The sequence below is a fragment of the Streptopelia decaocto genome, assembly GCF_964273445.1.
Source record: "Streptopelia decaocto genome assembly, chromosome: 8".
Classification (NCBI taxonomy): Eukaryota; Metazoa; Chordata; class Aves; order Columbiformes; family Columbidae; genus Streptopelia; species Streptopelia decaocto.
The window spans coordinates 987,225-1,003,660 of record NC_138662.1 but is presented as its reverse complement, the minus strand read 5'-3'; the positions used below and the strand labels follow the sequence as shown (position 1 = coordinate 1,003,660).

At 42.8% G+C, this 16,436-nt stretch overlaps 1 protein-coding gene across 1 annotated transcript in view; it reads left to right on the top strand.

The window, feature by feature from the left end:
* Positions 1 to 6,441, top strand: part of EFCC1 (EF-hand and coiled-coil domain containing 1) — a gene marked incomplete at its 5' end in the record, with an annotated part of 52,175 nt that extends 45,734 nt beyond the window's left edge. Inside the window, 3 exon segments of the mRNA XM_082059895.1 lie at positions 1,455 to 1,613; positions 4,209 to 4,278; positions 6,109 to 6,441. Of these exon segments, the coding sequence (XP_081916021.1) occupies positions 1,455 to 1,613; positions 4,209 to 4,278; positions 6,109 to 6,242 (363 nt within the window). The 3' untranslated portion in view covers positions 6,243 to 6,441.
* Positions 6,442 to 16,436: the final 9,995 nt, after the last annotated feature.

Below are 16,436 nucleotides of genomic sequence, written 5' to 3'. Positions count from 1 at the left end.
GGGGAGCGAGAGGCACAGGCCCATTTCCAGCTCACACACACTTGGACTGCAGCCTGTCAGAACCTAAGATGATGTTCTGGAAGGTTCAGTGTGAGTCAGGGATTGCTTTCTTTGTTCACTCTGACGACGCTTGTGTTTTGGGAACTTAAGTTCCTTCCCATCTATTCAACCTCATTAGGATACAAATCTCCACAAAAAAAAAATCTATTAAATAGTGTGCATATTAAGGCCTTCCGCTTTTCTAGTTCAACTCCTTAGTTATTTCTAAAACGGCAATAAAGGTAAAAGATGACAACAAAAAGGGACTAACAGAGCCAGCAAGCTTGTCATTTACCTCACATGATTTTGTTTCACAGTGTAATATTAATAAATGTATTTAGATGATGTTTGCTGTTGCAAATTCCTGTTAGAAGTTGCAAATTTCAGAATGCTGGACACGGTAATCATTGAGAAATCAGTTTAGTTTTATTAATAAACCTGAAATCCATCAGTGCTCTCTGATGTGTAAGTGGCGCATTTTGCAGGAGATGCTTTTCAGGCTCTTATTAGCAACTTGGTCGTGTATCTGCAATGGGCCTGGGGCTGTGACAAGCAAAGATCTTTTCTTTTGCAAATGGTGCGGCAGCTTTGTACTTCAAAATACGTCACATTCTGCATCGAAACAAAAGCAACGTTTCAAATCCTAAATATTTTTTCACAGGGGGACCTGAGACAACTGACGGGTCAGCTCCGTGTTGGAAGGTCCAGCTCTGAGGAGACCTCTCCTGCCCAGCATTTCTCTAGTGTTCAAAAGTCCTGCTAAATCTGGACATTTTTGTGCTTAGCTGCAAAGCAGCGCTTCACCAAGCAAACATGACTGTGCTTTGCAGAACCAGAACCTTGATCTTTTTCCCTTAAGACACTTAAAAAAAAAAAAAAACAACAAACAACAAACCCAAACCAAAAACAACCAGATAAACAAACAAAATATATATAAACAGCACACACACTCACACAAACAACAAACAAAAACCCAAACCACCACAACCTGTAAGAAATTAGCTCATTACCTTCTTGTTTTACGGAATGTACAGATTATTTCTCTGTAGGAGTTGCAAGACAAAAATATGACCTCGTTCATGAGGGCACAGGAATCACTTGTGCTTTATGGAGGATGATGGGAATGCAAAAGATTAGAAAACTGAAATAGAAATGCTAGTACTTACAATTTCTGAGTGATCTGCTTGCATCCCGTGTTGAATGAACTGCCATTACACGCAAGAGCAGAAAATGCATTTCCTAGCAACTATTGTTTCTTCACGTCATGTACTACGTTCAAGAAATGTACTTCCTTTCAAAATAGACTTGTGGAGTGAACTGACGTTTACCAGATAAGGGGGGTAAATTAGCTTTGCAATCATTCGGCAAGAGCGCGCAAAGCTCCAGTGCTTTTGATTCCCTGTGTTGTTGTCCAGATGAAAGGCCTGTTGCCAGGTGAGCTGCAGCAAAAGCTGGAGGAGACCGACCTGCTGAAGATGGAGCTGCAGATGCTGGAGACTGAGAGGGTCAGGCTGTCACTGGTGGAGGAGAAGCTCATGGATGTTTTGCAGCTTCTTCAACAACTCCGAGACTTGGTATGGCAAGAAAGCAGTCCAAAGACTTAAACCTGGTTTTTGTAGTGCCCCTTCCACACTAAAAAGTATTTTCATACCTTCTATTCAGTGCAAAGTCCTTTGAACCAGGAAACATGGGAACCGCATGATGATTGCAGAAAACTCTTAGACCTCTATGGCTGACTCTTTAAAAGGGGCCTAGAGATCTCCTTGGACCTAGATCTCCAAGTTCTGATTATCCTCTACGTAAAATTTTAGAGGAAACAAGGAATCCAAAACCATCAGAAAGATTCTAGATTATTTCTACTTCTAGAAAAGGACCTCTGTTTAACTGCATCCTACAGTGACACTGAGTCAGTAGTAAAGGGACAAAACTCCTTCCTATATACCAAGAGGTATTTTTGGTGATAATTTTCTTACCCAATTAAAAATCTAAACATAGACTTCTAAAAGCTAACATAATAACATCCTAGAAATATGTGGCCAGTGCAGCAGCTCAGTCCTTTAGAAAACAGGTGTAAATCTCCTGCTTGGGAATGATAATAGTAAGGGCTGGGCAAAAGATGGGTGAATTGGATAGTCTGCAGAACACGGAGTGTGCTGGGAGCCGCAGGGGACTGTGAGGAGCTCATTTCTTTGGGAATGATTGAGGATTCTCCTCAGTTTTCAGCAAAGTTCTGCCTAATCTGTGTGAGACAAGAATGCTCCCTCAGATGATCACTTCATTTGAAGTACACTCATGTTCCACTGATGACCTGGGGAACAAGTGTAATATTTCATCCCTTGGTAACTTATTTTAGCACTTGACATGGAAGTTCTGCTTTCATATTGCAAGTCTGACACATGCATCAATAACAATCTAGTGAAGGATTAAACTAGTAAAGACCATGACTGGCAACCAGCATAATAACCTTTTGTGTCAGGACTTCAACGTGTCAGTCACTTGGCAGTTGTATTAGAAGCACAGAAACATTTTGGTTGGAAAAGCCCCTCAAGATCATTGAGTCCAACTGTTACCCCACCCCTGGCACTGCCCCATGTCCCTGAGAACCTCATGTCCGTCTGTCCAGCCCTCCAGGGCTGGTGACTCCAGCACTGCCCTGGGCAGCCTGTTCCAATGCCCCACAGCCCTTTGGGGAAGAAATTGTTCCCAGATCCAACCTCAACCTCCCCTGGCGCAACTTGAGGCCGTTTCCTCTGCTCCTGGCGCTTGTTCCTGGGGAGCAGAGCCCGACCCCCCCTGGCTCCAAGCTCCTTTCAGGCAGTTCAGAGATCAGAAGGTCTCCCCTCAGCTCCTGTTCTCCAGCTGAACCCCCCAGGTCCCTCAGCCGCTCCATCACACTTGTGCTCCAGCCCCTCACCAGCATTTGTGCTTAGGAGACAATCCGTCACACAAAGTGCCGTATCTCAGTGATAATAGCACTTAATGCTAATTACTGTTGGAAACGTGCCACTGAATGCTGCTAACTCCCGTAGCACCAACACAGGAACGATGTTGCCAACAAACAAGATAATTTACAGCATTCCCAGTGGAGTTTAACAAGAATCCCTTAAATCCCTGATGGGATATACTTCAGATAAAAGAAAGCTTATTCATCAGAAACTGTGGTTGTAGGTGTCGCTTCCCCAGCGTATTCACGTTGATGTTTTAAATAACCCAAGCATCTCATTTGCAGCAGAATCTACTACAAGGCAATGACCACCCAAGGGCAAATGCTGCTAGGACTATCTAAACCTCAGGCAGAGCTCAGGTGTAATCCCGGCCCACTGCAAACTGCTTTCCACTGCGTCCCAGTCCCCACTGGGCAGGCGGTACATGGGCAGCACCAGTAAGCAAAGCCAGTACTGCCGGGGCCACTGGCAGCTTCATGGTCTCTGCCAGGACAGCTTCTGTTTGATGTCTCTTTTTGAAGTTTTAACAAGAACAACCTATCCCTGCAGATATAGGCACCCTAAGTGCTAATTAAACTGCTTGCAAGACCACCTCTCAGAAAGCACGCATTAGTGTCTCGACAGCAAACTGGTTTTTCAGGGACGTTATGTAACATCCCTCCAGTTTCCTAACAGAAAACTGCCACTGAAAAAGACCCTCAAATCCTAAGTTTTTACAATTCTCTCTCACTTTGGCCAATGTTTATCACATCTATCTAGCAGTGGGCCTGCCACATGACACGTACGATCTCTGCTCGGTTGTTCATACCTAAAATGGTTGCCAGTGATTCCCAGAGAAGCCCCTGAGGTCCCATGTCCCGTCCCACACCAGCCTGGCCGAGCACTGAACGAGCTTTTCCTGTGCTTGCCATGCTCACACTCCTCGCCATCTACATCACTTTAGCCACACACTCCGGAAAATTCCTTTTTTTTCCACTGAAAAACTGCTGTTTGTCTTTCTACAGCCATATTAAAGAAGTGGAGCCCTCCGCAAACTGCGATTATTTGAGCAGTATCTGGGATAAAAAGCTTGAAAATATAGCAAATATCAGGTCTTGTGTTATCAGGATTCAATTTTGCTTTGTTTTAATTTTCAAATGCAAATGCACTTACGTAGATTTTGTAGCATGCATTTAAACTGGCGAAGAACACATTTGTGCCATAATATTATTGTGTTTTTTAAAGAACATCTCTAAGCGAGCCTTGGGGAAAATCCTGCTGAGCACTTTGGAATCCTGCCGTGACCCCCATCCTGGTAAGAAAATCAATAACATATAAAGACCAAGAATCACAAAAAGTGACCTTTTGGGAAAAGTGCTAGATAATGAAGAGATGAGTAAGAAAAAGATTTCAAATACTGAGAGACAGGCTAGGGAGAAAGCAGCACTATGCAAGAAGATTACCTATAGAAAGCAATCCTTTCTAGTCTGTGACACACCAGAAACAGGAACATATCCAGGGGTTTTTTAGCAAAATTTTAATTAGAATTTTGCCTTAGGGGAACAATTCAGTATCCCACTAATGTCTGTTGGGCTTCATTGATATGAGAAAGTGGAAAACATGACCAAGTATGCAAGGCACCTATTTATCAAGTTTGCTATCCTGCTGTGAGTTCTATTCCTCTGCTACAACACAAACAAATACACAAGCCAGAATATTTCTGGAAGGAAACCGGATCAAACCTGCACTCCTCTAATAATAGTCTTTTGTGTTCCTCATATGAAGTCAAACTTGCAAACTCCTCTCCTTTGACAATGGTCTGGTGTCCCAGAGCTGCCTTTGTAGGAGCCACGCAGGGATCCCAGCCTGGAGGATGGGCTTTCATTACTCTGTTCCTATTAGCAGAGCATTTGTACTTACCTTCCAGAAATGAGCATCGTGTACCAAGCCTAAGAAAATGGCTTGGAGGTGCTTTTAATAGACAGACAGTAGTCAAAGACAAGATTACAGAATACTAGATGTGGCCTGAGGGTTTCATTTTGGAGAATATTATTAACAGTGCTTTAGGGAGAATAAGTTACAAACCACTCTGGGTTTTGCAGTTTCAAAACCTTGTTGCTACTTGCGTCCAGAGCTAAGCTGGGCTGTTCCAGCACGGCTGCAGAGGAAAGAAGGCAGAGAATGGCCTTTGTTGGCTCCAGGACACCAACGCAGAGGGAAGCTGGTTCTCTTTAGTTTGGAGAAGAGGAGACTAAGGGGGGGACCTTATTAATGTTTATAAATATATAAAGGGTGAGTGCCATGGGGATGGAGCCAGGCTCTTCTCGGTGGCAAACAATGATAGGACAAGGGGTAATGGGATCAAGCTGGAACACAAGAGGTTCCACTTAAATTTGAGAAGAAACTTCTTCTCAGTGAGGGTGACAGAGCCTGGAACAGGCTGCCCAGGGAGGTTGTGGAGTCTCCTTCTCTGGAGACATTCAAAACCCGCCTGGACATGTTCCTGTGTGACCTCACCTAGGTGTTCCTGCTCTGTCAGGGGGATTGGACTAGATGATCTTTTGAGGTCCCTTCCAATCCCAAACATACTGTGATACTGTGATACTGTGAAAACCAACTCTGAGTGATGCTGCTGAAAGCATAATACCTGCCCTGCAACGGCAGCACCGCTCAGCTTCCGAAAATGATACCAAGAGTAACCTCGTGATGCTCTCTGTCCATTCTGCATCACCATCACAATAATCAGCTCATCTTCTCTGCTTTTGGTTTTCTGGCTGTTCACTTGAAATGGCTTAAGCCTCTTTCCTAAGTCTTTATAATCAAGCATCTTCTTCCTGTTTGCAAGACTAAGTGGATGGTGAACCTTTATCGTGATATGACATAGTCTTTGTTCACACAAGTTTGCAAGAACATAGTGAACGGGCAGTGAATGAAGCAAGAGAACCAATAGAGAAAATAGTCCTTGAACCCAGTTCCACCCACATTTTTACAGGGACGGGAATTCATTGTTTGGTCTCAAAATTTAGACATTTTATGTTGATTACCTGAAATGGCACCTTTGAAGAAGAAATCTTGTGTTACGATTGTTAAGCTGCAACTTTCTTTGTTTATCAAAATTGTAATGTTTACAATTTTCTTTTAAAAGGAAAAGCCCACCTGTTTGAAGTCCTAGACACTCTTTACCAGGAGCTGACAGCCTGTGAACTCTTACAAAGCCAGGCTCTGGAGAAGGCGCAGAGTCGCCAGTCCTTGTCTAACCCCCTGCTCATCTCCTGCTGAGCAGCCGTGCCACGTCCAGCCTGCAGGACCAGCCCAACAACAGCCTTCTGACCTTCAAACACATGAGGAATGAGGAAGATTTGTCCAATTCAAGGCAGATGGGTGATGGAGGGGATGAGCAGAACAGCCATGAGCTGCAAGGTGTGCTGGGCAGAGCGGCCACTCCTCGGCAAATGTCAAACCCTCCGTAAGGGAATGAGCACCCACACGGTGTGAGGATTGTGAGCAATGCCGGTCTCGATGGAAGCCTAAAGCCCATGTATGATGGCCTTGTCATGTACGGGCTAACCAAATAAAAATTATTCCAAATACATCGACCTGACCTATTTAGATTTACTGCTCTGGTTACATACTGGCTGGGCAGGGGTTTGGGTTTTCATGATGGCTCAATTCAAAAGCAAAAGGCAGGTGATGTTATCACTGGCAAGTAAACCACTTCCTTAACATACAAGTGACAAACTGTATTATAAACACACACACCAGTAGTGCAGGTTTTAAGGGCTCATGTACAAAATGTGCGTGTGTGTGGGAGGGGAATTCAATTATTCACCTTATTCAACTCTAAAGTTAGAATTGTTGGTGCTCTGCTGAATTTTCTATTTGCAATTATAGAGATGTCTTAGAAATCTGCACTAGTCTTTCCTGATGATAGTCTTAGATTTTACATTAAAAGTTCCATTTACCTGCTTGGAAAAGGCACAAAGCAATCCCAGGCTCTCGGGGAAAGGAAGGGCTGAAAAACTCACTTTGCAACAGCTGCTGTTGTCGCTTCAGCAAACACCATGTGCAGAACACGACTTTGTCCTCCCATTCCATTCCCCTCATTGCAACCATAGAGATACAAAACTAGACATCACCTGCAGACAAGTTAATCTAAAACACTGGGCCTAATCATGGTGCCATGTAGCATTTTAATCAGCAGTAAAACACTTTCTAGGGGCAAAAGTGAAAAAAAATAGGCTGCTTCTGCTGTTTCACTCAACTATCAAACACAGCAACTAAAGCAGCAGAGTTCTTAAATGATCCAAGTGAATTTATGTCATTGGAAAATGCACTGTAGATCTGTTCAGAATGTGAAATGATTTTCCTGAGATAATGCCAGCAATAAGACCATTCGGTTCTGATCTGTGCATATAGGATTTTTTCCCAGGAAAATGGTTTCCATACAGGAATAAGGTCTGTATTGCAATGCAGTCTGGGGAATAAGATTTCTATTCCTTTCTATTCATAATACACTGTATAGCTGACACACACCCCTATCCAAAGTTGTGATACATTACGTAGCATTTAGAGCCATGTTGGTAAAAAAGATTTGTCATAAATGTTTTCATTTCATTTTAGAGGAGGAAAAATAGTGTTGTGCAAACAATGGAACAAACTCTTCTGGTTTAACAGAGGAAGATTTTAAGAAAATATATATATTTTTAATGTAGATTTTTCATAAAGATAAATGATGTGTGTATAGTTAGTAGAAGAGAAGCTTGAGGATTAGGATTATAATGCAGGTACGTATCTGATCATGGATACTCTTTGCACTGCAGGATTCTTTTATGATTTGAATTAATATTACTTACCACATCAACTCTATGTACACATATATATGCGTATTTGTATCATATATACTTATATATAGCCTAAGATTGCTATGCTAATTGTAAACTTTAAGTATCTTTTCACCACTAAGTTTCTACTTCACTTTCTAACATATTTCTAGAAATCTAGACTATTACGTAAACTGATGTCCTAATGCCAATATAGGAGCAATATAATCTGAGAACTGCACACCTTATCCAAGCAGCAATTGAACCGTAATTGGAATTTAGAAAATGTCACTGGGAACCTAAACTGGTGTTAAGGAAGTTCAAACAGTTTAGAGAAAAGCAAGCTTTTGTGGATAAATAAACAGCATTTAATGGATATAAGAAGCAGCAGAATCCTATCTCGCTAAATTAGCTTCAAATACTGTAACATTTTTATTTCTTTAAGAAATGCCTATATCAGAATTAGGTTTGATACATCAGCACATGCTGATTAATCTTTTAGTAATAAAATATGATTATTTTAACTCAAAAAAGCAATTAATGCGGAGCAAGCCAGACTTGCAGTATTTCCATTAGAAGAATCTGTTGGTCAGGATGGATCAAAACCAGTTGTCAGTCAAGCTCCTGCTGGCAATCAGAGGCAAAGCAAAGCACCGTACTTTGAGTGGCCTTCTTTGGTGACCTTAACATTGAGGTTTTCTTCTTAAATATATTTACCTTGGTGTTTTACATGGAGCCTGTCGGCAGAGTTGCTGAGACTTGATAAATATTTCATATGAACCTGTATAAATCTGTGATTTTTAATCACTGTGATTGAGAAATTTCTAGCTCTGCCTCAGAGCAAGGACACTTCCAGACTTTGATTTACTATGTGGAACATCTTCCGAAGAGTCTGCGCAGTAATCCTGAGGAGAAAGCCCAAAGCTCGAGGTTTCTCAAAGACCCGGCTCTGTAAGTCAAGGGATTACTGCAGAATTCAGCTGCCTTTTTTTCTACAGGGACAATATACCAAGTTTAAACTGACTTTGTAAAACCAGTTTCCCTCTGTGCCCAAACCTGAACCCCCATGTGAAGGAGAACATGTGCTGCGTTACCAGGTGAGACCAGTTTCCAACTGGTAAGGGTTACTTAGGTCTTGTCTGTAGAAGGGACCTGTAGTATTATACTGTGATTTTCTGTTAGAGAGCCAATGGGTACCTATAAAAGGGCTAAAGCAACCTAATAATGCTGGGCTTAAGGCACCCTGAACCTTGCACCTGAGGCCTTGTACCGTGCCTGAGGTTTTATCCCCTCCCCAGCATGCTCATTCTTCATTCCAGTAGATTATTGGTTTTTTTCTTGAGAATAATCCCATTCTTACAAAAAGCACAGCTTGTTTCCTTCCCGTTGTATTTTCTGGGGTCTCCCTAATGTAATTCACCCTGCAAAAAAGTTATTTTGCATCACCTCTTCTCTATGTCCTTTCCTCCTTCATCACTAATTGCAGAGCAACAAATCCCTCAGGCTCCCAGATTTCGTACTTTCCTCGACTGAGTGTTCTCAGCAGCCCCGGCCCTCACTCCTACAAGTCCCGAGGAACGTGCCCTTGCTCCTCCTCACGTCCCCTGAACCTGGCAGCTCAGCTCACAGGCTCTGCTCATGTGTGTTGGCATTTCCTCAGCCTTAGCACTTCGACATCAGATCTCCACTGGTCTCCACAAAACTTCATCCTCCAACTCCTTTCTCCTCACTCATCACTTGGCATATTTCTCGCCGAGATAATCGGAGGGTCTGCACACTTCAGCACAAGTTACATTTTTCAAAGTTTTCCTCCTCCCATTAGTTTTTACTTTATATGAGGTCTTAACTATTAGTAAATTAAAGTCTACCTGATACATTAAGTTATTCAATACTTGTCCAATTTATTTCCATTGAAGCTCCTGGCAGTGACCACTTGTCACAGATGTTACACTGATTAACAAAACTTTTGCACCAAATCATTGTGGTCGTCTCCAGCCAGAGTTACCGACAGCATTTGTACACACTCTTGGAAGAAAAATGGCCTTGGCACCAGTACGTTTAAATTTGCTGAATTTGTTGGAATTAAATCTCATTCCTTTTCATGATACTGTCTGTTAATCTACTATATGGTCCATTTCAATGATGAAAGGCTGTTCAGATTTCATTCTTTGTTTCCATCTTACTGTTAAGAAGAAGGGAAAACTTTCAAACCATGCTGCATAAAATAGAATTTCTTGGTGTGAGAGAATGACAATAAACATTCTCAGCATGTGTGTGCCACATCACATTACTAGCCAAATGGTTTCTCTTAGATTTACAATTTCATGGAGTTTAAGAGATGGAATCCTATAATATTTACATTATCTTATTTGCTTAATAATTTTCCATATAACTCCACATAATACAAAAGCTATAGAATGTCTTTCTTAGTGTGAAAGTCAATTGAAAATTGAACCATCCTTCTTTCCAAATTACACTTCATTTTCAAGAGACCAGGGTTTTCTGAGTTCCCCTTGGTTTCTATTCTACTTTGCTGGCTTTTCTGCAATACACCAGCAGAAACCTCCTTACCCATTCCCCATGGTCCTCTCTGTTACACTAGTTTGGTGGCCCTGAAATGTGGCTTTTGCAGGCAAGTGGTCAGATGGAATATGCATTTCTGGGGGCTACCAGGGCTTCCTGAGCCCAGCTTCCTCCTGAAAAGAAGGCAGAATTCCCCATCTTTACCTCAAGGCAGCAGATGCCACCACTTCCCGCTGCAGCTCTGCGTGGTTGTATCCCCAGCGGAGTGTCCGGAGGCAGCACCCCACTGCTCGACAGATCTGGAAATCCTGGGCAGCCCGAGGCGCTTTGCCGGCACTGCCTCAGCGTGCCAAACCAGCTCAACTTCAGTCTGTCCCCTCCACTTTTTTCAAATTATTATTTGTCCTTCAGGCTGAAAGTAATGGACAAAACACTCAGGTGATGCACTCAGGTCCTTAGAAGAGCCCCCCGTAGCAAATGTCTTTGTCTAATGCAGCTCACTCACTTGTTCACTTAGGAGAGGCATCTGCATTAGACCAAACCTGAACTGAGACTCACATCTTAAATGACAATATTTCCTAAAATGCTTATGTTTTTCTGAGCTGTAACCATCTCAGAGTCTCTGGCTGAAGAACTGTCTCCTCCTAGACTTAACCCCTTACCCATTCCCAGAGTGTATGAACTGCAGAACAAAAGAGAAGCATGAAAAGGCTCAGAGGAAATTCTGGAAACCCCAGCTGGCATTTTAGATCAGTCGCCAGCTAGACATCAAATTCAATTCATGGCCAGTATTCTTCCTGCCAATACAACTGTATTTTTGTCTAATGAAACAAAAGGATAGCAGTGTCAGAATCAGTAGACAAAGGTCTGCTTAAACTTCTACATATACCAAAACTTTGAGCACAGAATACAGATGGCTGTTCAAGTTAAATAATAGCCTAAGCAATAAAAAATAATTAACTCAGCATAGTACCAATGCGTGCTTCAGAGGATGCAGACTTTGTACGTTTGTTGTTCAGATTTGTGAAGGAAATAGCCCTTCCTTAGTTTAGGCTTCACTAGGAAGTTTTGGCAATGAAGTTTAACTGCTTTCACACATCAGCTGTTTGGGAGCTGACAAGAGGCTGGTGCAGGAGCTGGGGAGCACGTCTTCCCTAGACAAACCCAACCCTTGGTTTTCACAAGGCTGCCAACATGAAGACAGCACAGATGAGCCCCGGCATCCATAGGGCCCCCAGCACCCTGAGGGGTAGCTATGCTTGTATTAGCTCTTCTGGAACTGACCGAGTGCCGTGAATGCCATGAAACGGAAATCCATGATCCTGCCAGTCCATTCTTTCCATCTGCTCCACTGGGGAAATGCAGCAGGATGACAGGATTTGTCCCAAAGCCAAGTTCACGCCACAGCACCGTGTCTGCTGCAATAGGGAGCTGCCGATTCCTCTGTCTGTATTGGGGGATATATTCATACAAGTCTTGCTCTGCGGGGACTGCAGACCCAGAGACATTTCTGAAGCCACAGCAGAGCTGAAGCAGCCTGGTGTGTACTAATATAACCAGGCTGAGAGCAGGACGGGGCTGGTCCTGACACAAGACACTTGGTGCCAACTAACCTGCAGCTGGTGACCATCGTTTTCACACCTCACGCTGTGAGCTCAGCATGTCAGGCTTATAAATACCTAACCCACCATGCAGTAACACACCGTTACATACTGATGAGACGAGGCCCACGAGCATTGTTCCTGGCGAGGGTGTATCTTCACTGCAGACTGATTTCAGGTGATCAGCAGGAGGATCTCTACACGTCAGGCAGCTTTATTGAGGTGAGACGGGGGCAGCTTCAAAACCTCTGTTCCCTGGGTGTTTTGTATGAATAGTACTTTTGCGAGCATAACACAAATTACATTATAAATGACTGTTTTATGATCCTGCCTCAAAGAACTATGAGATAACTTATCTTTGTCAAGGAGTAAACAAGGAGTGTAGGATGACACTGAAAAATTATCAGTATTCCAGTTGCTTCACCCACATCCTCACTACAAAGCAAAAGGGTTGTAGGAGCCAAGTGTGCTATTATAGCTGGGGATAATTTCTGTACTTGAAGAAGGTTTTGTTGTCTGATAGTTCTGGGTTTGCTGATTATTTCTCATTGATTTCTTCCCAACTACAAGTGGGAAAAAAGTTCTCTAATAAAGGCAAGCTCCGGTATTTTAGAAAGGAATTTTCTACCTCTGAAAGTTGCCAATAAAATAGAAAAAAGGAGAAAACAAATGGAGGGTGAGGCAACTTTAACTAAACATGCCATTTAGATTAAAAAATGTTATTTAAGAATAAAGAATACGCGATACCCACGGGAGGGTATTGTTTGCCTTTGAAGGGATCTGGGCAGTACTGTCCTGCCCAGGCTCGCTCCCTCGCTCGCTGCAGAACCGCTCGCTGTCCGGTCGAGCGCGGCAGCTCCCACCAGCTGCGATCAGCTCTGGGGACGGCAGGAGAAGTTGGCACGGCTGCTAATTGCTTCTGAACAAACATCTGCAGTGCCCAGGGCTGAGACACGCCGCTGACTCATCTACCAAAGGATTGATAGTCACCCCAAAATGTCACCAGGATTGGAGAGTCATTTGAAAGTCGCTCTGGAATGTGCTCCCGTTTTAAACCAAACGGGCTCCCCGGAGGCTGCTCCCAGGCCTGCCAGTGATGTCGCACATCCCACTGCCATGGAAACCATTTCTAGGTCACCTTTACAGAACAGTGCGGAGAAAACATCATCTCACCAGCTCCACCATTAGAGCACACTCCTTTTCAATGGAGATTGCAGCAACCAGCTTAACATTTATTGTAATTGCACATAATACGCCACAAATAAAATGATGTGCTCCCTCCAGCATAAAGAGGGGAAGGTATATACCCCGCAGGAGGACTCGGCTCAGACGCTGCTGTTATATTTCTAGTCTTCTAGCGAGGGTAGCAAAATGATCCTGTCCATCCATTTTGTAACCCACGCCGTGTAACAGCTTGGGTTAAACTAATTCTGGAGAGAACACCATTAATGCTGGAAAGACCCTACCAAGAGGGAAACCTGGAGCTGCTTTTATATATCTGACTGTAGCTACGGATAAATAAAACTGACAGAACCAATAATCCGAGGCACAAAATCAGATTTAAGGAGCCATTGAACTGAACAACAATATATTGAGCAGAGACGGAAAAGTGCCAGGAAGCATTTCAGATCCTGAAATACAGAAATATTTCAGGAGAAAAGAAGAAATAATTACATAGCAGATTCTTGACTATTCAGGGAACACCAACAACTTTCTGATGCAGGGGAAGAAACTGAATTTTTACAGCACCTGTTAGTAAACACTTTAACCTAATTATTTTAAGTATGGAATCAAGATGTTCAGATCTGTGAAGGAAGCGTCTTTAGCAAGATAAAATTTGGGAAGGGAACCTAAGAAGAAAGATAAACGAAGTTTTCATATTACATTGATAAATCTGTACAATTTTCTTCTGTGTAATTTTAACAACAAGCTGCTCTCAAGAATTAAAGTTTGAAGTGGTACTGCAGGATTTCTCTCTTAGGTGCAGGGCACAGCCCTCCAGCCCAACAGCCACCCATCCTCAAGGAATACATTGATATTTATAGCCGTCATTTCTTCCTTGGCACTGTTGTGTTTGTTGGTTGGTTTTTTTTTCCCCTAATAGAGAAGCCGAATAGTATCTCTAGCACCCACTAGTTCACAAAGGAAAATGTTTCAAGTCATGATAGACTGACCACAAGTTATACTATTATTTAATTGATTTCACAAGTCGTTCCCAAACTCCTGTTATAGCATGATAGAGATCACAAGTAATTTAAAAGTACAGGAAGAGAGGAGAGAAAAATATGACTGAGACTCTGAAATAAAACATATTTGAAAATGCCGAGACTATGCTGACAAGAATTGTGCAAGAAAAAGCTCTCTTCAATATGTAGAAGGAGAGGGTGAAATTTCCTCAGTATTATTTTATCTCTTGTAGGGACAATAATGTCAGCAAGTGTGGAACTGGGATCATGTCAACAAGGTGGAACTGAGAAAAGCTGAAGGACAGTTTTTCAAACAACTGCAAAGTCCAAGCAACTTAAGTACTGCATACAAATGCAACATTATGATATTTTTGCAATTATTTTAAAAATCTAGAATATAGAGGATTTGGTAATAGGTTAGGACAAAAAACTGCTTGTTCCCTTCCTGAGGAATGTGTCTGAAGGTACTTTACTAGAACTTGGATTAGTTTTAGAGAAAAGCCGTGAAAATACATTGAGGAGAATATACGTCAGTATAATTAAATATAAATGATCAATGTGTAGAAATACCTGATGGGGGGAGTAATGAAGATGGAACCAGACTCTTCTCCAGTGGCTGTTGGCATGCGAGAGGCCACAGGCACAAACTGAAATACAAGAAATTCTGTTTAAACATAAGAAGATAAGAAGTGGTCAAACACTGCAACAGGTTGTCCAGAGAGGCTGTGGAGTCAAAGAACCACAGGATCATGGAATACTTTTGGTTCTCATGCCTTGGACATCCTGAAAGCACAACTGGGCATGGAAGATGATCTCCAGAGGTCCCCTCCAGCCTCAGCTGCTCTGTGATTCTCAGTCTCTTACCTATAGAGACAAAGGTCCCTACAGTTTGTGTTTTTTGTTAGTAACATTCTGAACAAGGATAGTACTACAGAAAATATACAGCAAGAAAACAAAGTGACAACAGAATAGTCCTTGACTATCAAACATGAGAAATCTGTGTCTCTCACCAGAAAGTCCACCCTTGACAAAACACCTGCTTATGTTCACTTGAACTGTTATCACAGTATGTTTGGGATTGGAAGGGACCTTGAAAGATCATCTAGTCCAATCCCCCTGCCAGAGCAGGAACGCCCAGGTGAGGTCACACAGGAACATGTCCAGGCGGGTTTGAATGTCTCCAGTGAAGGAGACTCCACAACCTCTCTGGGCAGCCTGGGCCAGGCTCCGTCACCCTCATTGAGAAGAAGTTTCTTCTCAAATTTAAGTGGAACCTCTTGTGTTCCAGCTTGATCCCATTACCCCTTGTCCTACAATTGTTTGCCACCAAGAAGAGCCTGGCTCCATCCTCGTGGCACTCACCCTTTATATATTTATAAACATTAATAAGGTCACCCCTCAGTCTCCTCTTCTCCAAGCTAAAGAGCCCCAGCTCCCTCAGCCTTTCCTCATAAGGGAGATGCTCCACTCCCTTCAGCATCTTTGTTGCCCTACGCTGGACTCTCTCCAGCAGTTCCCTGTCCTGCTGGAACTGAGGGGCCACAACTGGACACAATATTCCAGGTGTGGTCTCACCAGGGTGGAGTAGAGGGGAAGGAGAACCTCTCTTGATCTACTAACCACCCCCCTTGTAATACACTTGAGGATGCCAGTGGCCTTCCTGGCCACAAGGGCCCAGTGCTGGCTCATGGTCATCCTGTTGTTCACCAGGACCCCCAGGTCCCTTTCCCCCACGCTGCTCTCTAATATGTAATTTCCCAACCTATACTGGAACCTGGGGTAACCTGTTCCACCTCAACTGAGTCTCATTTGGTGAGGAATCTCATGAGGAATCCTAACCTGTTTTAGAATTGAGAGACCTTTAAAACTAAAAGATTTCACAATACAAAAACCTTGGTTTTCTTTATCTTTTGTTCATGAAAGAAAACAGCAGCTCCCAGCTTACTACTCTGTTGACTTTTTTTTTAAGGAAAAGGGAGCTTAGGACTAAAAAGTAGCAAGACTTTTAAAATCCATTTCAAATCTTACAAGACATTTGACACTGCCTTATAAACAGAAACATGCTTAATAACAAATATCAGCATAGAAGCCCATACACTACAGCTACTAAAAATGGAAAGAACTAACTCAGCAATTTGTATGGAATCTTCAGAAATTCCATGTTATAGACTCCAGATTCACGTCATTCCTGCACAGGTGAATAAACTCTAACTACTTTGAAAGCTTCATCTGCTGTTGAATGACAACATTCTGGAGACGTGGTCATAACTGCTGCTGAAAATAAACAGCTGGAGATCTTTGAAGGATGGTGGAGTTGTAGTGTAGCCTTTGACTGGCTCATAA